At 39.7% G+C, this 25547-nt stretch overlaps 1 protein-coding gene across 2 annotated transcripts in view; it reads left to right on the top strand.

Moving 5' to 3' along the window:
* The window catches only part of CDH8 (cadherin 8), a 1490460-nt gene that overhangs the window by 1345072 nt on the left and 119841 nt on the right, over positions 1-25547 (top strand). For both annotated transcript variants that reach the window (XM_044081816.1, XM_044081815.1), the window contains exon 9: positions 8549-8670. In XM_044081816.1, the coding sequence (XP_043937751.1) occupies positions 8549-8670 (122 nt within the window). The remainder of the gene's footprint in view (positions 1-8548; positions 8671-25547) is intronic.

Here is a 25547-nt window from a genome sequence, read left to right as displayed (position 1 = left end):
ATATGTGATCAAGAACAGTTCTTGTGTTAATGACTGATGATCGTTTAAATCATGTGTTGAAAACTGAACACAGATACATGGCAGACCAGCAAAGTTATAATATTTGCTTTGTAAGACTGAAAATTGGAATCTTAGAGTTAGACAAGAATTATTTTAAGAAAGACTTGTATATTTTTGCAATGATTTACATATTTAACACATCTCTTTTATAAGCTGCAAAACAAATTAAATTTGTATCCTAGTGCTTTATGACAAAACACTTCACAAAATAGATTAAATTCAAGCAATCAAATGTTAAACAAAAGTAAGCAAAATTAGTATGTGGATAAAAAAATATCTTACAATGAAACACAATGTTCAAAAATCTAGTCAATAATAAAGAACAAGTTAGTATGTGCCTGCTATAAACTGATTACTACCAGCACACACCTCCAGAATAAAATAACCTGTCCAGCATTGTGCCAACCTAATTCTGACCTGTTCTTCCCTTGTCTCCAAACTATTCAGATGCCCCCCAACCCAGTTACAATCTAAGACGTTTTTACCATTCTGGTCCACTTCTTCAATGTCCTAGAACCAGACTTCATTGCACTAACCATGCCTTTTCCATCCTAGGCCCCAAACTCTGGGAATCCCTTCCTAATAATCATAAAGACCTCACCTCATAACCATCATTCCATGCTCAGGTTAAAGATCATCTCAAGTCCAGTTTGCAAATGCTTTCCTTCTGGACACATCACCTAATCCTCCACTCTTCCCTTCACCAGTCAGGCACATTTGTCTTCCTACAGTAATATAGATTGTATACAGTTAGTATCTGTGTTCCTTTAGCTTGCTTTTTCTATCATTTACACTACTCTACCCCTTCACTATTTCAATCTTTTCTTCTCCTCTCCTTAATCTAAGCATATATTCCTATTGTCCTCTATACTGTGTGCTTTATTATTATTACTGTTATTGATTCATATCTTCATACAACATTTTTGTTTGTATTCCTAATACTTTTTTGTTAACTTTCTTGTCTACTGTCATTTTTAATTGTCTGAGCTGAGACTGAAATAGGTCCCTTTGGCTCAGTGATCGGCATCAGTAATCAAATTGAATGATTAACTAACTAGCTAACTACTTAAATAAATACATAAATAAAATATACATGACCATATGGCTACCTATTGAAATATTGGTGTTCAAAATGCAGAATACCAAAAAGCCAGAAAAAAAAAAGAAACAGAGAGAAGCAAATCTCGAAAATCGCTTCTTTTTTTTATGTGTGTGTGTGTGTGGGGGGGGGGGTGTAAACCCCCTCATCTCACATGTCTATTACAAGCACTCCACCATCTGAACTTATGCATACCAACTCTGAGATCACCATACCTCAGACAAAAGGGAATATTCCAAAAAATGGCATCTCAGACTTGGTATATGTAAGTTCTATCTTTTAACCATTCAGTCTCAACATTTCTGGTCTCGGTCTAGTGGGTCCCAACATATCAAATATGATGTCCCTGGACAGTACAGTGAGTGACAAGAGATGGTGTAAAACATCAAGTTCTGTAATACGATGGCCTTACTTACAAATGGTAAGGAAGGGTTGTTTTTTTTTTTTTTTAATGTTGTCACTGTGTAATGGAAATATATAATCTTCTTCTAAGGGTACTTCATATTAACCAACACCTGGCCTTATATGTGTGTGTGCGTGTGTGTGTGTGTGTATGTGTGTGTTATAATTTCGAAATACTGAAAGGTCAAATTTCAGTATATTGAGACCATAAAGCTGAATCCACAAAACACCGACAGTCAAAACCATGAAACTTCAAATCACAAACACACACCACACCACACATACACCACAATACCCACACTACAAACAAAAAAAAAAAAAAACACATATAAACATAAAACCACACATCTACAAACCTACACTATATATAAGCAGGGGGGGCAAGCCTCACTGCACTCCCCATGTGGAGGGCTGCACCCCCCCACACCCCCCTTACTTATATATACTAACTCCGAGATTGTACAAACAGAAAAAGACAGTAAACTCACACCCAGACAATCTACAGTCCCTCACACACACACACATACACACACACACATATACAAACACCACCACATCCAACACTTAAACACTTATACTTTTACCTGCCTACCCTAACCCACATGTACAACTTACAAACACACTCACTTACACTGAAACACTTACCCAAAACCCTTACAAGACACTCACCTAAAATTCCACCTAAATCCACACACTATACCGGACACCATCCACACAATGCACTACACGCCACATAACCTAAAGCCATAAATGTGAATTTGACTTAGCCGGATTCGCGATTATGTACTTTCCCTATTTTGAAGATTTGACTTTATGGTCTTGATATACTGAAATTCGACCTTACAGTATTTGGAGATTATAAAGTAAATCCATATATATATATATATATATATATATATATATATATATACACACACACACACACACACACACACACACACACACACACACACACACACACACACACACACACACACACACACACACACACACACACACACATACACACACACACACATAGCATGCCTTCTCATTCCTCACCCCAAACCCCCAAAGGCAACCACTGTTATATGAGCCTGGTGTGGGATTTCAAAGAAAGTGAAAAAAAAATGACTTCAGTAATGAATTCCATTTTTTTTTTTTTTTGCTAAAATACAGGACACTGCCCCTTCACAGGCTATAGTTACCTTCTTTCTATCTTCTGAGGTGTGTGAGAAAAGTAAAATAAACAATGACTACACTGTCCCCATCCTCAACATAAGCTACAACCTATGTATACCTTTAAGGTTTGATTGTGATGAGAATTAAAGAAGTAATGCCCACACAATTTTCAGCCCCTACACCACCGTCAGCAACCTTTTGGACACAAATCTGAGCAGAGCTGTTTTTAGAGTATGTGTGTGTGGCTGAGGGAAGAGGCTGTCTCTAAGTCTATGCCTTAATCCATTTATACATTCTGGAGTGTGGAACCTCCCAGTGTTTGATTGTTCTGAGATGTAGTGTAAGCCTTACTTTTGAAATATAATTAGATTTTTAACCACTACACAGTATAGTCATGCAGCTGCTCACCATTATTGTGTCATCATCATCAGCCCCTCTTTTCCCATTTTTTACATGAGGTTGGGGTATCGTGTTAACTGTCACCATCTCTCTGAATTTAGTGCCACACTCCTTCTTCAACACTCACGTCTGACTGTCACAGATCTTCTTACACACAATCCATCCACCTCTTTGCTGGACATCCTCACTTCCTTTTACCTTCTTCCTGTCTGTCCCAAATCTTCCTCACCAGATTGTCTTCTGCTTTTCTACACATGTAACCAAACCACCGTAATCTGTTCTCTTTGATCTTTTCTGTAATCAAAGCTACTTTGGCTTCTGCTCTTATGTCCTCATTTCTTCATTTGCTCCTCAGTGTGCATCCTACCACCTTTTTCAGGCACTTCATTTCCATCACCTCTCGCTTCTTCAACTGTTCTGCATTTACTGCCCAGGTTTCTGTACCATACAGTAGTAATGGTCGCACCACTGTCTTGTATACCTTACTTTTTAGCTTCTTCGTCATTCTTCTGTCATAGACTACACTTGATACTCTATGCCAGTTGGCCGCAGCCCCGCTGATTCTAGCTTTGACCTCTTCATTCAGACTTCCATTCTCCTCAACCACCCCTCCCAGACACTTGAAGCTGTTTATCTGTTCCACTATCTTCCCTTCTATCTCTATTCTCAGCTTCTTTTGATTTCCCCAATTTGCTGCCATTGCCACTGTCTTATCTGTGGTTAGTTTCATCCCATGTGCCTTCAGATTTTCTTTCCATTCTCCTATCCTTTGCTGAAGTTCTAGCTCAGAGTCTGCTTGTACTGCCACATCATCTGCATACAGCAGCTTTGTTGATCTGTCCCCTCCAACCTGTTTGCTAATGTAGTCCATCACCAGTATGAACAGCAGTGGACTCAGAGTTTAACCCTGGTGTATACCCACTCCTACTGGGAACCCCTTTTTGAGGCCGAACACTGTTCTTACTTGAGTCACTGCATCCTTATACATTGTCTGCACTAATTCTACCAATATTTCTGGGACTTCAAACCACTACAGTACTGCCCAGATCAGCTTTCTTGGGACCTTGTCATATGCTTTCTCCAAGTCTAGGAATGCCCAGTTAGACTCACTCCTCATCTCTAGCTTCTTCTCAAGTATCTGTCTCGGTGGAAACAGGATCTATATTACACTGACAAATGCTTAAATATTCGAATCTCTAAAGGTCGACCTTTAGAGATCGAACATTTAAGTGTTTGAAAATGTAAAAAATAAACAAACAAAAAAAAAAGGTAAACTGAAAGGGTTTTAGCAGGGAGGCAAGCCCCCATGCACCCCCCACCCCCCCACTTAAATATACCAACTACGAGATTGCACTTCAGTGCATGGCAGAGCAGAAATGGGAAATTTCCCATTCCCTACACTGTAGCCCGCTCTTGGAGTTGGTCTATTTAAGTAGCGGGTGGGGTGGGGTGCAGAGGGGCTTGTCCCCCTGCTTACACCCTTTAGTTTTTTGGGTTTTACTTTTATTTATTTATTTTTTAATTTTTAAAGATATTCAAACACTTCATTGTTCGATCTCTAAAGGTTGACCTTTAGAGATTCGAACATTTAAGCGTTTGTTTATCTAATATAGACCCGTGCAAACATTGGGTCAGTTGTGCTGCATCCTGCTCTGAATCCAAATTGCACATTTCCCATCTAACATTTTGTTACTCTGCACATCTGTTTATCAGTCACCATCTCCCGAACTTTCATTCAATGTGGTATGAGATTGATGCCTCTGTACTGCCCACAGTTGTGGATGTCCCCTTTGTTGTTGTTCACCGGCATGAGAATGCTTATTCTCCAGTCATCTGGAATACGCCTTTCTCTCCAAACTGGTATAAGTACCCTCAGGAGCCATTTCTCCTCTATCTCACCCAGCATCTTTATCATATCTGCTGTGACCTAATCTGAGCCTGCTTCTTTCCCTGACTTCGTCTTCCTTAATGCTGTTCTTACTTCTTCTAAGGTGGACTCTTCTTCTTCTCTCATTGTAGGCTGTTTCTGGGGCAGTACAGCTTCTGTGGTGTTTTTTTTTCATTCAGAAGCTACTGGAAATACTCTTTCTATATGCCTTTGATGTCTTGTGGACTGGTAAGCAGGTTGTTGCTGGCATCCCTTATGAAGGGTGTCTATCTTCTTTATCTTTCTGTCTTTGGCTTGCAACCTGATATAGTTTCTTTGTGCCCCTTACTGAGTCACTTTCCAGAAGTTGGTAGCATTCCCTATTCTTTGTTATTGCAACTTCTTTCTTAGCTTCTTTGTTAGCCAGCCATTAGTCCTTACTAGTCTGGTCAGTCTTTTCTATCTCCCACTACTTCCTGCATTCCTTTCTTTTGATGACTTCTTGGACTTCTGCATTCCTGCGTTCCACCACTAGCTTTCCTTATATACCTTATTTCCATACCTGACTCAGCCACATATCTTTTTCTGTAGTCCTAACACATGCTGTTTTAGACACAGGGCTCTAGCACCCCAAGAAGAGGAGGAAATAGGTGAAGTTGAAGAAGAGTGGCAGAAATTCCTTGAACTGCTGTACTTTCTCTCCAGTCAACTTCCAGGTCTTCAGTCTAGTCTCTGTTGAACTTAGAGCCTTCTCTGACCACTGCATGCAGCTGATTGTGGCAACTAATGGTTTATGCTGTGGGCCGACTGTTTCACTGGGAATGACTTTGCATTCATGGATTCTACCCCAGTGCCATTCACAGGCTATAGTTACCATAGTGCCATTATTGTGTGTGCTCAGATAAAAATCAGTGATATTTTTAAACACACACACACACACACACACACATGCACGCACGCACATACGCGCATATGCACACACACATGCACGCACGCACACACACACACACACACACACACACACACACACACACACACACACACACACGCACACACACCTGATGTATATTTTTGAGGTTATGGGCTTAACTACAGCTCATGAATAAATGCACATACAGACAGGGTAGGCATGTAGACTCCACATAGAACAAAATGTAGAGAAGCACTCGACCTGAGCAAAACACTGTGAAGTGTCAGTGCTATTCACAGTGCCGCAGTGGCAATGCACAGATGCTTTCATAGACATTCACTTCCTGCCAAATCACCAAAAATAGCCATCTTTCATAGGTAAGGTCTATGTCTGCAATTTACTGTGCAACATTTCTACTACCCCAACAGTTATTTTACAGTCATCAAACAACAGCAGGGGTAAGACAATTTATTTACCTTACTGACGAGTAGTGTATACTCATCACTGTCCTTCATTTCCCAGAATGCCCCTCATCTTGCCTCATAATTTTTCTCTACCACTCATAAAAAGTTTGAGTTGTTGGTAAATCATTCAAGATTACAGTTAGTCAATAAATCCAGACATTACAGTTTCATACTTCCTATTGTCCAAAAAATGCATGTTGATACAAATTGATTTTTTCTTTTAGTTTTTATGTGAATTACAGTAATATGAAAAAAAAAAAAAAAGTGTTTTGATTTTGAGCTTTTTATTCCATTATGTGTGATTGAAGGAATTCTTGAGCAAGGAGGTTGTCAGTTACAGTGTCTTGTGTTCTTCCGGTATTTATAAAACTCCATCTCTGAAGATCAGAAGCTTTGGCTCTTCATAAAATCCAAACTAGACACTGATCTTTGGGCTGCTACTCTCTAGCACTTACTTAGCTCATGTTTATTCACTGATTATGCTTTATCCTAAAAGGATCATATCACAACCCTGTTTTGGATAAATAGTGTAATCAGAAAATGAATAATATTTTTTGCCCTCATTTTTCCCCAGCCAGCAGCAACTTTTGTGGGGCACACACACAGTCACAGATGATTATGGGGGCCCTCTACAGCCACAGTTATTTCAGGTACATAGAGCTGACTATGATGTCTGTTTTAGTGGAGATAATGTCCACCATCAGGCTTTAAATCAAGGGCACGATGTCAGTGGTAAAACATGTAATGAAACTGAATTTTTTATTAAAAAAAACTCTCTTACTATTAGCAGAGATCTCTTTGAATTTTAAAGGATATATAAGGAAGATTTATTATCAACCACCTGGTTTATGAAGTAGACAAGATTTCTGTACTAGCTTTTGTTGGTTTCACAAAACAATGTTACAGAATATCAAAACAAGATAACTTGCTGTGGTTTGGGCCCCCAGCAACTGCAGGGTTTGTGGGTGCCTAAAGCTACCTATGCCCATAGTTAAGCATTATATATTACTTAAATATAAAAAGTATTAAGGTAGGATGGAAGAGAATTGCAGTGCTTCATCATGATACCAAAGCACCTGATTTTACTCTTTGGCTCATAGATGAGGTGGTGTATGAAGATGCTGTCCTCACTGCTTCTTTATGGACTTTTTCTGGTTAGTCCAGTTTCACTCCATAAAAGAAGGGCACGCCTTAGCCAATCTGGCAGTCATCAAAATGTACACTACATATGCATACACCGTATGAGGTTATTTTGTGTATATGTGCATGTGTATGCACTAGTATGCCATGCATGTGTAAGTATATATGTGCCTGCTAAGTCCCAGGATAGAGACTGGTATACCTGCAAAACATGATAGGATAAAGAAAGAATTGAAAAATAAATAATGTGTTAAGATAATAATAACAATGAACAACATTTGAAAACAATTCAAATAGTAGTTAAAACAATTATAAATGCTACCTCAAAAAGTACAGCAAGTCTATTTCGCTGTTTTAGATTCAAACTAAATATCATTCCTGGCTTTCTAAGACATTTTCTGCTAATACAATCAGTCACATTTAAGTGTAGAAAAATTACTTTGGGAAGAACAAATGGTTGTCACTGGCTTGAACTGAAGGTAGTATGATTTTTTTCTACCCATCAGACTGAAAATGCTGTGCAGTCAGTTTTTCTCTCAAAGTATGATGTTGTACCTAAAATGTATTGTAGGGAGATTCAAATAAACAAGAAATCATATTTATGTATAAGAATATTATTTGTTGTATCTTGTATCTTTGCTTGTGTGTGTACATGTGAGAGAAATTATTCTCAGATTATTCTCCAAATAAATATTTCTATATTAGGATTACAAATAATTTGTACAACATACCACTTACAGTGTTTTGTAGATGTTGCTTTTCACCTGGATGTTCTATCTTATAGTTTCTAAAATACATAGGATTTTATTTGATAAGGAGTTGACAACAGATATTTAAATAGCAGAAGAATTTTTAAATATTTTATTTCCAGATGTTTTCAAATGCGTTAATTAGTATGGTTCAGATATTTTATACATTTTTAAGGAGCAAGCTGAGTAATTTACAAGATATAGTAATATACAAAACATATACAAGTAAATGAAGTGAATAAAGAGCATGTTGTATTTTTTGGCATAGATGAAAATGTGAGTCTTTTGTTTTTACAGGAAATCACAGTCAAGTTTCTCGAGTACCTGTGGCCATCAGAGTTCTCGATGTGAATGACAATGCTCCAGAATTTGCATCAGAATATGATGCATATTTGTGTGAACATGGAAAACCTGGGCAGGTACTGCTGATTACGATTAAGAAAAGAAACGAATCATGGCTGCATGGCAATACAATTGTCAAGCCTTTTTTTTAATTTATCAGCATAAGCTTTTCTAATGTTCTTGAGTACAAGGTGTATATGCAGGGAAATCATTTCATAGATTTTTTTTTATAATGTCATTTTTTTGTTATTTCTAAAATTACTGAACAAACAAGATGTAAAAGAAAAGCTGTTCACAAGCAGTTACCATATTTAATACTATTTTTTCTTATTCATTGGTTTCTTAAAATAATTTTACATTATTTTAGAGTATAACATCAGGAAGAGAGAAAAATAAATAACCAGAAACACAGTTGGTGTAGCAGGTGAAGACAACAAGAAACACATGCAATGGACCTGATTCCAAATGACAACTTAAACTGAGAGCAGGTCTCTTGGAATCATCCTCTAGTGTAATCCTGTTTATAGTTAGGCCTTACACCCAAATAAGTCACTTATACTGAATGCATGTCTTTGGAATCAGGTCAGACTTAAAATGAGAGAATCTCTTTCTGAATATGGCCTCCAAAAAAAAAAAAAAATATATATATATATATATATATATGTGTGTGTGTGTGTGTGTGTGTGTGTGTGTGTGTGTGTGTGTGTGAGTGTGTGTGTGTGTGTGTGTGTGTGTGTGTGTGTGTGTGTGTGTGTGTGTGTAGATAGAGTAGATAGATATAAATTTATAATGAATACCCATGTATATATACATGTTTGTACAAACACTCACAAGCATCTGCACAAATTGTTTTCCCTCATTTAAAGCTATGTAAAATTAAACCGGTCTTCATCTTCCTTCCAACTTTAGCTGTTTTTTCCTTAAGAGAAAAGTTAACAGTCTTCCATAGCTCAGAATGGTTTGTTATCCCTCAATGGCTCACTTTGTATGCAGTTCCCATGGTGTATAAATCACATTTGTAATGATAAGTTGTCCAGTATATGAATTCAGAATTAATTAAACAGGAAGAAGATAAAGAGATGATTACCCTGTAGGTTTTATCAGCACTTTTAATTAGCTAAAAATAATGCCATTGTTGCAATTCTTACTTTATTTTCATATAGCAATAAACTGCAATGGTAATATTAATACAGTATTTCAGAAATACTGCAAATGGTATTCATTGTAGAATGAGGAAGGAATAATATCACTTCAAGGATATGTTTACATATTTGTGGAAAAGTAGTCATTTTCACAGTATTTGGGGCAAGTCAACCAAACCTGTTTCCTTAAATCAGGTATTAAACAAGTGCGGAGCATGAATATATTGATTTTATTAACATAAACTGCAAGGAAAATGATAATTGTGCATGCATTTTAGCCCGCATCATAATTCAATAAATTACGAATAAAAGTAAAACCACCTCATTGGATTTACTACGATTAATTACGTGTCATTTGGTCGGCAAGTGATTGATATAAACTAAAATGTTTAACACTTCTAGAGCCTATAATCTCAAAACAATGACACTCACAATGTCACAAAACACAAGTCCCTCTGTAGTAACAACATGGGGTGAAGCTCCCACATCTTATTCTTTACATACTCCGATGTTGCACACATTTGATGTAGATAGAGTAAATGGAAAAAAAAAGAAAAATTCACCTTCTACCTCTTCTCTGACTCTACAGTTTAGTAGGTGCATAACGTGGATAGCCTTGATCTAGTGAAACATCAACTACAGGAAAGTTAAGACTTTCCTGCATTGACTAATCTTGGTATAATGGGTTATAACAATGGGTTGGTTTTCCTATCTGAGTTTTAAAGTGTTAGAAGACTTAAATCCAGTTCCTCTAACCCAGTTGCAGTATGACTTGCAATACAATAACATCTTCAGGGTCAGTACTGAACTGAAAGTGATACATGCAGTTTATTTATTTATTTGTTTGTGTTATGAAGATTGAGAGTGAATGAAAGATCCAGGGCACCTTACATACAAAATGCACATTAAGATCAAGATAAGTCTTGAAGAACTGGGCAACATAATTGTAGGTATCATATAACCAAAAAGTATGTTACTTTAACTTATATGCAAGCAGTTGATTTTATGAGAAAGAAGTATAGTTGTAAATATGCCGGATGTCAGTGACTATTAGTTTGAATTACTATATGTTCCAGTCCATTAAATCGTCCTTAATTTTAACAGCATTGCTTTACAGCAAATTGTAAAGATGATAATCAATAGCTGCCTATTCATTTCATTTAATGATGTCATAATAAAAAAAAAAAAATAAGGCTTGTAATATTCATTTATCCAGCATTGATGAGCAGCAGAATGGCTTTCTAACTTCTAATCGAAGCATGTTACTTCAATCATCTTTTTTTATCAGTCACAGGGAATTGGATATCTAAATTGCTGCCTTTCCATAATAATGCACAATAGATCATCAAATTAACAAATTGAGGAATTAAGCCTGCGCTTTAAAAAGTGTGTACAGCCCACCATCCTGCGTAGGTAAACAATGCAGGTACCCACATGTGTGCACGTGCTCATGTGCACACACAGACACACACACACACACACACACACACACACACACACACACACACACACACACACACACACACACACACAAGTGTGCGCACACACAAACTCGCGCATGCACACAGCTACATTCTGTATCCATCATACCAGTCAAAGAGACATAAATATGCTCGCAGTAAGCACTCATCCACTTACATTCACACGAAGCATTCACATATTTTCCCAATTACCCCTACCCCCCCCACACACACACGTACACTAAACTGTACTCCTTGATTGGGTCAGCAATCTGGTCAGCTTATATTGCTCAGATTTCAAACTGGAATGGATAGGTGCCTGAGACTAAGTTGCCGTGTACATTTATAGATTTTGCACACTCCTCTGCACAAATCGACAGTAGTACTGGTATCTATGATGCACACTACTATGTATGAGCATAGCTCTCAACTGTCCAGATTGTCACAGAAAGTCCAGATTGTGGCCTCATATTTTTGGTGTGTTCCTCTTAAAATTAGTGGTTTTCTGGAAAATCAGTGAGGATTTAAGTCATTAAATAATGACAGACCCCCGGATTCAGCAAGCAGCCATGCAGGAATAAGTTATTCCTGCATGGTTGAGACCACTCCTGTTCAGCATAGTCGTGCACCATGCATATGTATGAAGACACGCTGCTGTGCTGTAAAATAAACATGATTATGTGCTCAAGCACAGGGGGTGTGTCTGAGAACAGATCTCTCACAATGTACATGCCCCCTGCACTCCAGAATTGTCGTCTAACAATTTAAAATCAGTGAGAATGCTCGTAACACCCCCAACCTGTAAGGGAAATAAATCTGGACAAAGCCATAAGGGACAAAATCTAGACAAAGCCATAAGGGACAATTGTCCTTACCAACCCAAAGGTTGAGAGAATAACTGGTTTAGCATAAGCACATAGCACACACCTCCCAACTCATTAGAGTAAGGAATGTGGACAAAGGCATAAGGGACAATCGTCCCACAAAACAGAAAGTTGATGGAATAACAGGTTCAGCATTATCATGGATATTCTGAAGGGTACAAATAAAAAAACACAGCAAATATATTTTTTTTATATATGCAATAAAGTTTAAGTAGCTGCGTAGGTGTGCCCATTGCTTAGCTATGCTTAGCCCAGCTGAAACGGCACGGTAAGTTAAAAAGCAGCAGACATCCAGCATAAGCATAAGAGCAATAGTGTAGCAGTTAGAATGCACGCCTTGCATGTAGTCATTCACAGTTTGAGCCTCATCAAAGCCATTCCCATTTTGAATCTGTAATCATCAGACTTTTAATTTTTTGGATATTTATGTAAGAAGTAACTGATTTTTCTCAACCAAAGTAGTATAATAGGCCCAGATAGGTTCATAGATTAATACTAAGCTAACTGCCCTTGAGAGCCATTTTAAGCTTAGCCAGTTATCCCTTCTGAAACTCAAACGCTGCACCTTGTGTTTGTAAGGCAAACACCTTAACCATTAGGCCACTCTCTCAACCCCTGTGAGGTGTCAGTGTAATAAAGTAGTGAAACCCCCATATAAACACAAGTGCCCAATACAGAAGAGTGACACAAGAATAAATTAATCACAGCACATTGGGGGATGTCAGGGTAGGTAAATAAATCTATATTATGTAATGAATGATGAATCAATCCCATACAGGTGGTAGACCAGTACAATAAAGCAAAAGCAATGCTAAGCATTGCACAGCTATGTTGACCAGGTGTAAGCATTGTGTACATATGAATACTAAGCAATGGATAGCCTAGCTAAGTGGATTTGCCCATTTGTAAGCAATGCTGAACCAACCCCTTTAAGCACTGCCAACTTTAGCCAAGCAGGTTTACCTGTAGCTTAGATTAGCTCAGCATTTTCAACTGTCCAATCATGGCAAAAGGCAGGAAAACATCTGTATGTAAACCTCATAGGCAGGCATACAGCTCATAACTGGTTGTAGATCTCCACTGTAGGCAATATGGCAGGTGCTGGAGAGGGCATGCAGTTCTGGGTGCAGTGCTGGGGCATACATGAGTCCAAGGTCATGGTAGGACTCCTAGTAAGAAAACATGACATGAGACTGCTGCAGGACCAGTACCAGGGCTCCAAATATAAAGAGAAAGCCTGGGAAAGTATCACCTGTGATCTCACCAGTGCCACTGGTATCCCTCAGACTGGTGAGCAGGTCCGGCACCACTATACCAATTTGAAACGGAGGAAGAGGGAGCTCTTGGAACGGTGGGTCTAAGAAGCAAGAGACAGGGGAGATGTCCCAGTAGTGTATAAGTATTCATAGCAGTAATTGCTTACCAAAGTCCAGCATGTGTATGTGATGGATAGGTATGCATAAATGTTTCTCTATTTTCATTACAGCTGCAGCTGAGCTGGCTGTGAACCAGGAAGCCCATGCCAGCAGGTTGCAAAGGCTGTGTTGCGAGGCTGGTGAGTAACAATCTTGCTTGTAGTAGTCATACCAAATAAATATAAAGGAGTAAAGTGTCACCTGGCACTATAAAAATGTGTATGGTTTCCACTGAATAAACCACACAATATGACAGTAATAGTCCCATATAGGTCATATTTAAATAAAAGTGTAACTGCCTGGCAGTAAAGTTCTAATTCTTGGACTGGTTGTGTTTACTCTGGTATTGTATGGCCTCACATGTTGCATTTACCAAGATCTTGTATGTGAATAGTACTGTTGTGTCAACTGTTTCTCACACTGTGCTACATAAAAAAATGTGTATAGGAATGTCTGTATAAGAATGTTGTAATTACAAGGTCAGACTGTACAACCAAGAGAGACTTAGACAGAAAACACTGAAAGAAGAGACAGCACTTTCTAAATAGCTTGCTCTGATGAAACACAAATGGTTGTATTTTTAGTACACACAGCCATGGTTCGAATCCCAGGAGTGGTAGTAAGCTGTATGCATAATCATACCTCTCAACTGTAAATATTTGTGCAGAATGTCCAGATTTTTGCATCATATTTATGGCCTGTTCTTCTATTTTCCTGGCATATCACTGGGATGATCTCAGGATTGTAGTCACTAAATAATGACATGCATATGAGTTTCAGACTTCATATCCTTCAGAAAATATATATTAAAACAATCCTGTTACTCTAGCAACTGTCTAAAAGTTTATAAGAGCAATATTTAAAATATGTCCCTATTTGTACCCCCAGTTTGCCAAGCTTTGTACAGATTTTTTGCATTAAGAGGTCGAGAGGTATGTGCAGAATTATAAATAGGAATCTGGGAATATGTGTAGAAACAGTCAGGTAGTGTTAACAAACATTCCCTCCACAGGTCTACCAGGTAAGATATGTAGAATGTAGCTATAAGACAGTTTAAGTGTACACTATGTACAAACATACCACTGCCCAAACCAAGGCCATAGGGTATTGTAATAATACCTGTACAATAATGATTAGAGCAATTATCATTAAGGTTGTGAGTACTGCAAGGATATACAAGTTAATTAACATCTCTACCCCCACCATATCTGCAACAATAATCTAAATACACAAATTGATGGGTATGTTTTACACCAAATCTACTGTTGGGACATATGTCCTCTTTGTTCAGCAAATATTGAAATGTGTTTCTGTTAATGTTCCATGTTGAAATACTATCATTGGTGGCCTGTTGCTATCAATGTAAATTGCATGCTGTTGTAATGGTCACTGTGGTTCCATATATGCATGTGTTCTGTTTGTATGCAACTGTTCCAAATCTGTTGTTTTGGGTTAATGGGAATATCTATGCATGCTGTTATAACTAATCCTGGATTGTGTTGACTATTACTAACCCACATATATTCAAAACTGTAACACCATAGTGCGTTTGGGAAGGCCGGTCCCAGAAGCCCCACCTCTCCCACCTAATCTGTCCATGGCACCAGGCCCCAGCCCATTTGGGACCCATCCTGGGACCTCCTCATCCCCTGCTCTTGCACTACCTTCAGGTGGAACTGCCTCAGTGGATGGGGCTCGTCTCCCCGGAGTGGGTGTGGACAGGATACTGTCACCCGAAGCCAAGTCCGGGGTTTGGTGCATAGCGAGCTCCGAATAGAGTTTGGAGATCTGCTACTCCAGCTTGAGGGACACATGGTGCAATTAGAAGGTCAGCCTGCCCCTCCTGCTCAGCCTCCAGCACAGCCAACTTCCAGGCCATGAAGTTGCAGTGGTGACTGCCCATGGGTGGGGACCTCAGTACCACTGTTTCCATTTGGGGGCTCATGGGCTTCTGATTTTCAAACACCCCTCCCCATCCAAGAGGATTTTCCCCCCATGTGTCATATACCACCCCTGTATGCTGTCTTGTCTCTCTTCTTACCCAACCTACCTCCCCCAAATATACCTACTATCCTTCCCCAGCAACCCACTCTCACCTTAAAAAAAAGGCAATCTGTTCTCCCCCAAAATTTAGCCGCATACATAGCTGTCCATTTCACACACATGTCCACTGGACACATGTAATTTGGTCTAATTGGCTTCACAACACATTATTGTTGTCCTCACCCCTCTCTCAGGGGTTTGAGTGTCCAAATATACCTCCAAATTCAGTATATATGCACAGCTGTTGCTGTAGAAGAAATGGACAGCTATGTACCTTCCCTACACCCGTCCTGCACACCCCTAGCTATTTTCCCTATTGTCTTTCCCTCTGCATGCTCCCTTTTTCACTACTTTCCTATCACCCCTTTTTTCTTTTCTTTTGAAGAAATTAGCACTGGGGTAAGTGGTAGTAAGCACTTTTAAGCAGTAGCAAGCAGGATTAAGTCTGTTTAAACAGCGCTAAGCAATGCCTACACAGATTAAGCACTTTCAGGCTAACTGCCTGTAAGCATATTTAACTGGAAATTAGCATTGCTTACCACCACGCAAACCTACACAAACCTGCTTACAACTGCTTAAAAGTGCCTTAATCACTCCATATCCAATAGCTCTTGTACTGCCCAGCAACAACAAAAAAAAATCAACCCTTGCAAGTCTTGAACCCAGGACCGCGCACACCATAGCCTCAGCAATTTACCACTAAGCCATCAGAACTGTAGATGGTTTTGATGTTTTCTCAAACATATCATGCAGCACAGTCATCCAACAGTAGGGAATATATATATATATATATATATATATATATATATATATATATATATATATATATATATAATTCACTGAAAGTACACATAAACTAACTGTTCTAATCTCGGAAATCAGTTGTTAATGCCGAAAATGTTGGACATGACATTTTCGGCACTTAACAGCAATGCCATCCTTGCCGCTACTCCCTAACTAGCACATCTAACATCCAGTTTATGCAGAGGGGCAAGCCCCCCTGCACCCTCCACACCACTTTAACTATATATTCCAACTCCATGATCGCACTATAATAAGGAAAGGGAGGTATTTCCCTAACCGCACTGTACCACAATCCCTGTACATTCCTTCAAACTTTAATATTTGCGAATGTACAGTCCATTCGCAAATATAACATTAGCTAATTTAACCTGCACAGATACAAAGTATTCGAACATCTGTAGTTTGAATACTTCATAGCCATACAATGGTACGCCAACATGCTAATGGTAAACCTATATATATATATATATATATATATATATATATATATATATATATATAGATATATATATATATATATATATATGTGTGTGTGTGTGTGTGTGTGTATGCATGTATGTAGTGCATTCAGACATGGGATCCACACTCTAAACCTCTCACTGCATCTGACCAAAGGCACTGTAAATGGGGGTGAAGTGTCCCAAAATAGGGACCTATTTTTAATTATTGCCATAATCCCTTCTTCCACACCTGAACTGTTCTGCTTTGCAACAAAATAACCAGCCCTTGCAAGTCATGAACCCAGGACCCTGCACAACATAGCTACAACAAGTTACCACTAAGGAATCTTTCTCTAACATATCATGCAGAGCAATCAGTCTACCATAGGAAATGTACAATGTGGAAGCACTAAACATTCTAATGATACAGGCACACACACACACACACACACACACACACACACACATACACACACACACACACACACACACACACACACACACATACATACACATACACACACACACACACACACACACACACATATATATATATATATATATATATATATATATATAAATATATATATATATATATATATATATATATATATATATATATATATATATATACATATATATGGGGTCATTGCTAAATCCCAAATACTTACAATACCTAAAACAGGAATCCCGTGACCAGATACCAGATAGATGAGAAGACCGGAAGACCAGAATCACGAATTTCAAAATCGCGACGTATGGAGATGTCAGGAAGTTAGGTAAGTATCTATGTTTGTTTGTGTTGGTAAGGTGCTTTAGTGTGTTTGCAAGTGTGTGTTGTGACTGTGATGTGTGTGTGTGCTGGGAAAGTAGGTGTGTGGTGGTGTTTGTGTGTTTGGCTGTATAGTGTGACCTTGGAGTTAGAATATTTAAGTAGGGGGTGTGTGGGGTGCAGCCACCCACATGGGGGGGTACAGAGGGGCTTGCCCTTATGCTTTTATGAAGTGTAGGTTTGCATGTTTGTGTTTTGGGTGAAGGTGTGTGCATGCGTATGTGTGTGGTGTATGTTTAGTGTAGTGTTTGGGATTTTGAAATTCACACTTCTGGTCTTCCGGTCTTCTCGTCCTTTGGGTATCTGGTCTCCTGAATCCGGTCTTCAATATTGTGCGTATTTGAGATTTAGAAGTGATTATTTATATATATATATATATATATATATATATATATATATATATATATATATGTGTATATATATGACCCACTGTCCATGCCTACCACTAACAGCTATATCAGAACCCATATACACTGGATATCAAAGTGTACACACCCCTGTTGGAATGCCAGGTCTGTGTACTGTATGCCAATAAGACCACAGAAAGTCATGTCAAAACATTTCTCACCTCAAATGTGACCCATAACCTGTACAATTCTATTGAAAAAGAAACAAAGCTATTTCCTGGAAGGTGAGCAACCATTGCCAAGTGAAGCTGTGATATGGTGATACAGTACAAACCAAGACAAATGGATGCTGTAATCATCTCATCAGGTGTTTACACAACATATCGGTGTAAGGGTGTGCACACACATTCAACTGGGTTACTGTACTGAGTATTAATTCCCCTATGTTTCCACAGGACAGGTTGTTATGTTTCCTATTGAACTGAGCAGGGTATAGGACACATCACAGGTGGGGATTGTGTTGACATATGCTTTTGTGGGGTCATGTTCCAATTGCACAAGTACCATGCATAGTAACAGGAGTGTGTACTCTTCATATCCATTATAGCTATATGGAATCAGCAGTACTTGACCTGTACTACCATCCTCCACCAGCGATAGAGTAATTCCCCACTTGGTGGACAGCACCAAGAAATAAAGCACATAATAGGTTGCTATAGTGGCTGTGCATGGACACATATGTGCAGACCACAACTTGGAAGCAAGTGCACCTCCATCTGAGCAAGCATGTAGGTTCACAGGTGACTTCCTGTAAGCCTGACTATGACTAGAAATCAGACATATTTTAACCACCAAGGCCAATTCCAACTATGTCTCCACATAGGTACACAACCTGTACTGGGGATAAAGCACACCTCATACACACATGCCATGTATACAGTCTACCTGCATCAGACAGGATAGGTGGGAACAGTGGCACCCTGTCCACAACATTAGTACAGTGGGATATGCACATCAACCACACTCCTGCCCGCATCAGTGGTGAGCATGGACATAATGCCAACTGATGGCAGCAACAGCAAGTCTCCATGGGGTATGAGAACATCACAAATTGCCTCCTACATGAACACAGGCATGTGCTCACAGTTCCATTACACACTACAGTAAAACACAGACATGCCACCATCCACATGGAAGATGGCCACTGTCATTCCTCTACACAGAAATGAATGGTGAATAGAGAATTATGCCACTAAGTGTCCAACATTGGGGGAATTGAACAGGTCAGGGTCAGGAGTGTAAAGCAAGATGTCAAAGCCATGATAGCTTACAGTGTTATGGTATAGTCCGGATTATTTGCAAGTTATATCCACTGTTGATGTGCACGTGGACAACCATATGAGGTCCTGTGACCTTTTCTCCTGTTTATGTCTTCCAGGTACAATGCCCTGGGAATGTCTGCCCACATTCAAAAACCTTGAAAATGATGCAATCATCCAATACCTCATCATGCATTATGCCGTACTATTTGGCTGCAGGGCCCAGGATCTGCAGGGGAGGACTGAGCTGTGGAACGAGCTCATCCAGAGGGGAAATGATGTCGGCCTGCACAACTGAAATTATTAGCAGGTGCAGCACTGGTGCACAGATATGATCCGCCATACCCGTCAATGTGCTGCTGCAGTTAGGAGGGACCAGCTAGCAACAAGTGGGGTTCATGCCATCCAAACCCCACTGACACATGCTGAAGAGCTCCTCACCAGCCTTGGGGCACCCGCCTGCCAGACAAACCAGCAGGCTGAAGACAGCATTGTGGTGGTGGCTGCCACCCACACAATGGACAAGGAGCATGCAGGTATGATCCCTGGGCACATTACTAGACCACTGCTGCTTAACCATTTTCATCTGTAAAGTATCTACATGCATATGTCAGATAAAATAGTCTACTGCTGCAGTGTAGTAATGAACAGATGTGCATAATCTCTAGTTTGTGGGTTTGTACTGTCAATGTGCTGAGATATTGCTCCCACCCTGTACCAATGCCACAGGTATGGCTACTGACATTACTACTCTCACATAACTATTTAGGTATATAAATGGGGCAGCAGCCTGTAGCTGGTGAGTATATAGGTCTTTTGTTCAGGTTTGCCAATACACCGGCCATGTTATGGCCATGCTATTCGCCATGTACACATTTAACACACCTACCCATAATGCATGCTTTACATGTTCACTTATTGTTGGTGTTAACTACACTGCATCACAGTGGTCACCATGGTGGCATATCTGAAGGGTATGTAAGAGTCCTGCAGTATACCTAACAACCTGTCAGTGCAAGATGTGTGGACAGAGATGAACATAATGGTGGGACAAATGGCCTACAGTAGTGCATGTCTGAAACATTGCCCTTATACATTGGCTACAACAATGTATACATCACTATTACAATGGCAACTCTTCCTGATATAAACAATGACAAACCACAATACCACATTCCACACCTTTTGCAACCTGTAATGTGATCCTAAAATGAGCAATGAATGTGTAATATGGAATCCTATATTAGGACAACAAATATGGGGAATACATAACTTAACAAACATTGGAAGCATATGTGTGCACACACTCCAAATAATATATTGTGGAAGCAACTTGTGATGTACTGACAGGATTCACTCTTCTTGAGTACACACCTTCCATTAAGTACAGTGTCTTAGTGTCACACCAAGTAATGATCCACTATCCAAGAAGTATGTCCATGACATTTGCCCACTCACCTGCAACAGAGGCAGCCATGGCTTGCACACATTTACAAACCATGAAATGGATCCCATATCTGAAAGTTAGCACTCAGGAGTGGTAAAAGTATCCTTACCTCACCATTGCATATACCATGGCAAACAGTGCAGTCTTGTATATGTGTATGAAGTATGGGACATTGATGTAAAAAATAAACAGATGCCCATCCAAAAATAGATGACAAAACATGTTGCAAACTGGTCATGGAGGCTGCCCAGAAACATGCAGCAACACTGTGGGACTTGCAGGAATGTCTAGCAAGTACTTCCTGTGAAGTACCTGTGTGGACAATTGCCTGGATTCTGCATAAGTGTGGCCTATGGGTTAGAGTAATCAGATGGAAGAGTTGCCCCACATGATACATCATCTAGAACTCTCTACAGGTAGAATAAGCGTAACATCAAGTCTCCCAAAGGCATGTGTTGCAATGTGTAATGGTGTACTGAGACCAAGGCTGACAACTACAGACAGTGTTAATAAAGATACGTGTGGTGCACAAGCAACACCTCACTCCACCTCAGGGCAACCATCCCCAATATTTAGCTTGCTGGTGCAAGTGTACACCTTTAGGTTTGCTGTTCATTAGCTGGAACTCGACCGGTAGACATGGTGTTTAGAATTTGGAACACTGAAAAATAACACTCATGTGTGGCCCATAGTTGTCAAGCATCTGCAATAAGGCTGATGGGGAGGGTTGCCAGCTTGGACACAACAGTTAACTGAAGCATACATACAAAGCTTTCTAAGAATGGCTGTATCTGAACACAGTGAAGGTTATGAATTGTGCCAGACATAACCCTGACTCTACAGCAATAGTGAAGTTACTGTATGACCTCCAAGGGGTGTGCACATGAGCTGACCTTGCAATCTGGCAGAGTTGAGGACATTTGTAGGGCAGAGTGAACAAACAATGGCAAGTGAAGATGGCCCATGCTAGTATACCCCTTCCAGGAATAGTGACTGCTGTAGTTCATTTAACAGGTGCTTCAACAAACCATTGTGTTAAGGGTGTGCACCCTTATGCAAACCACATATTGTATGCATCTCATTCAGCATCTGCATGACTAACACATTTGTTTGATACTGCATTGGATTGCACAGGTCATATGTCACATATCAGGTGTGTGTAATGTTAACAAATGCAGTATTGAGGCCCCATTGCATATCATAGAAGAGGCTGGCATGTTAACAAGGCTGTGTACGCTCCTCATATCCACATTAAGATTTGAAGGCTGTCAGTGTAACCGGATTTTATTGCACATACATTCATTGCTGCTTATGAGATCTGCAAATCTAAGGACAGACATTAATTAATGACATCAGTCCTCATATCATTCCAGGTATGTATCAGACAAACACATAGGGGCTGTGAGCAACAGAGCAAACATAACTGCCACACGTATACACATTCAGCAATGGTGTTTACACTTGTGAGGTCTGTTGCACAGTACATGCCAGTGTGCTGCACAGGTGCACAGCAATACTGTGTACATGGATGCAGTGTGTTCCAGGGGAAAGGGCATCACCTACTAACACAACTCATGCATCACAGAGATGTATAATGTTGGTAAAATCTCAGGACATTTGCCATTTTTTTAGTTTTTTTTCACGGGATATAACTTCCCAAAGAGGGACTGTCCCTCTCAAAAAAAGAACAGATGTTAACCCTAATTTAATCTAAAACTGATTTCGCTTAGAAATGGATATAGAAGGTCACTCTAATTTGTTTGGGAGCTAGGAGACTTTAGTCATTATTTCTTTAATTTTCCTCACAGTCAAACTTCAGAGGTATGCAGAGAAGGTCACTATAGAATGTAATGGGGGCTCTAGACAGTGAGGTCATTATTTTTTTTAATTTTCCTCAAAAATCAGACATCAAAGGTATGCACAGAAGGTCACTATAGCTTGTCTTGGGGCATTGTAATGTCTAGGATCAGCAAGTTAAAACAAAGTACTGTGAGTGTTATTTTTCACTTTCCAAACAATCAAAATCAGATGTATGTACATGTGGTTATCTTTTTTGGGGGAGGGGGTAAAGAGGCATGTAGTGAATGTACCTCCGACAGCAGCAAGTCATAGAAGGTGACTATCTTTTTTGGGAGGGTGGTGGAAAGCAAGCACTTATCCCAGATATGACTTCATATGCCTTTACAAGCATTTTCTTCTGACTTTATGGGTAACTATTTCCCACTTAATTTCTAAATACTGCATTGTCAGCTTTGAACATTAAACCTTGGACACAACTTATTTCCATGTTTCTTTCCATGATCATGAGTTTATTTCACGCCATCACTGTATCAGGTATACAGAAAAAAACCTCTAAAATGCATCGCTGAGCATCTAGAACTCCATAGTTTCTGAGGGGGATCTAGCAGCCCCAGACCCCTTCCTTAATTACATTGTTTCCTGCACAGTTATTACACTGCAGTCTTCTTCACTTAGGAAGTGTTTAAAAGATGCAGGAAAGGGATGACATAAAAAGCTAAAAAGTAAGACAAAGCTCGAGGCATGTGCTAGGGTAGTGGTGCATGAGAGTGGATACCATAGAACTCTTTTGTCTAGGACTCCATATTAGTTAAGACTAGCCCAAATCACTGTATGCTATTTAAAATTGCTTTTCCTGGATGTGGCTTGTTTATTTTGGAGTGAGTGGGGTGGTGTTGAACCACACATAGAGTGATTAACAACTATGGAGCCTGTTAACATAAACTGTACCGTATAACAGCATACTAAGTGGGGGGATGCGAAACAACAATAACCCCAATGTGGGTGGCCGTGCCCACAGCAACAACATCCAACTATATATACCAACTCCAGTATCGCTGTACAGCTGTACAGTGGGGAAGAGGGCATTTACACATGCACTACTAGTTTTGATGGAATGAATTTCCACAAGATGATTGCTTTGAAATGTTACCAACAAATGATCTCCTGAGACATATATTTTCTGCAAATTGAAGTAGATCCTTTCACATACACACACACTTACTTGGCAGCACTGAGATTAGAACCCCTACCTAGGTACTTATTGCTACTAAAGTGTACAGCCTTAATTGCACACACCACAGAGCTTTTAGAGTGAGGTCTGTCCCGAACTTTCTGTTAAGTGAAGAACATCACCAGGCCTTGTACAGTGTGGTAATGGTGGGTGTCCTGGGTGTTAATGAACAATACATAATATGACATACTGTCATATACACGTTGACAAATACATACAGTCACAGACACATTTGTCAGACCTGGGTTTAGCAGTGCTAACTGCCTTGTCAGTGAGTCCATACTGTTACAGAATTTTTGCACACAGCACATGCATCATTGGGCTGGATAGTGTAATCAGTTACCTGTATGGTTGATGGTGGCAGCGGTCCTCATACAGTGGACCTTGACACATGTACTGGGGGTACCATGGTGTAAAGACAGTATAAGCAGCATCCACACCCCACATTTGATATTGTACTCACTGAAACCCATGATAGTGCTCTGATATACTCACAATCACACATTGACAAGGACTGCAATACAAACCTTTGACTATTTAATCAGTGCTGCTACAGGGATATGCATTTATTGCACATGCCACAGGGATAGTAGGGCGAGGGATTGTCATGGCTCTCCTAATGTCAGTGACATCACCATCCCTTATAATGTATGGCAAGGTTTAATGTATTTGGAGAATGTGGCCTCAGAATGCTGTCTCCTGCAAATATGCACACTCACACACAATTGCACACACATACACACACACACCCACCCACACACACACACACACACACACACACACACATACTCACATTTGCCAGGACACAGAGGTAACCCACTCCTATCTACCTATTTGTAAAACAGTATTATGCTGGTACTGCAAGCTCCAGGTAGCCCAAAGGGTGAAGAGTGTAGCAAGATACATTTAATGTGAATTAATGGAGCAGCCATTTCTAAGTATAGGAATGGGGGGTGCAGTGGTTGAGAAGACCTTCAGTATTTTCAACTACAAGTTTACAAACACACATACACTGTTATTCTCAGTAATGCACACTGACACATTTGTCAGTACTGAGGTCCATAGGTGCAGGTGTTCCTAAGTGTGTATTAGGCTAATATCCAGGGAGAGATGAGAAGAGTAGGGCATGCGGGTACACTGGTATCATGCAACCTGACATTTGTCAGCAGGCCACCTATCAACCGATGCCACTTGAGTGATCCCCAGGATGACAGTTAAATTCAACATTCAGTCATCTGGTCCTTTTCTTGCAGAGGGCCAGTGAGGTGCTCAAATTGACATTTATGCAACATATATTGCATAACATGGCCAGTGTCTGGGTTAGGGACCTGTATCCAAGCATGTTCTGTTGATTGTCTTAGTCTGGTTGAGGTATCCATGGCATGTGGAGCATACAGAGTGGAGTTTCCTAGCTCTTGTATTCATAACACAGCTGGGGAGATATGTCAGTGTCAGTCAATCAGAGATTGCCTGTAAGCAGCTAAGATGGATACCTGACATCTGCACATCTGTAAAGAGGACAGACAGAAATCAGCTAGCCAACAGGTTATACATTAGGATGAATGTTTTGTCAAATAGACATCTGACACTGATAGGTATGCCATTACTACATGACAGCAGTCCTCAATGACATGTCCTAAACATATAGCAGTCTATAGTTAATATCAACATATCAGATCAATATCCAATAGGGGATACTTAAAAACATACAGCTCAAACACCAAGAACACGATAGTCAGTACTCAGAGTCCAGCTTTGCATACAGGGGTGTATAGTTCCAGTACTGTAAT

Source organism: Protopterus annectens, chromosome 8.part1 (genome assembly GCF_019279795.1).
Source record: "Protopterus annectens isolate FY-2018-M chromosome 8.part1, PAN1.0, whole genome shotgun sequence".
Lineage (NCBI taxonomy): Eukaryota > Metazoa > Chordata > Ceratodontiformes > Protopteridae > Protopterus > Protopterus annectens.
This window is presented reverse-complemented; position numbering and strand designations above follow the sequence as displayed.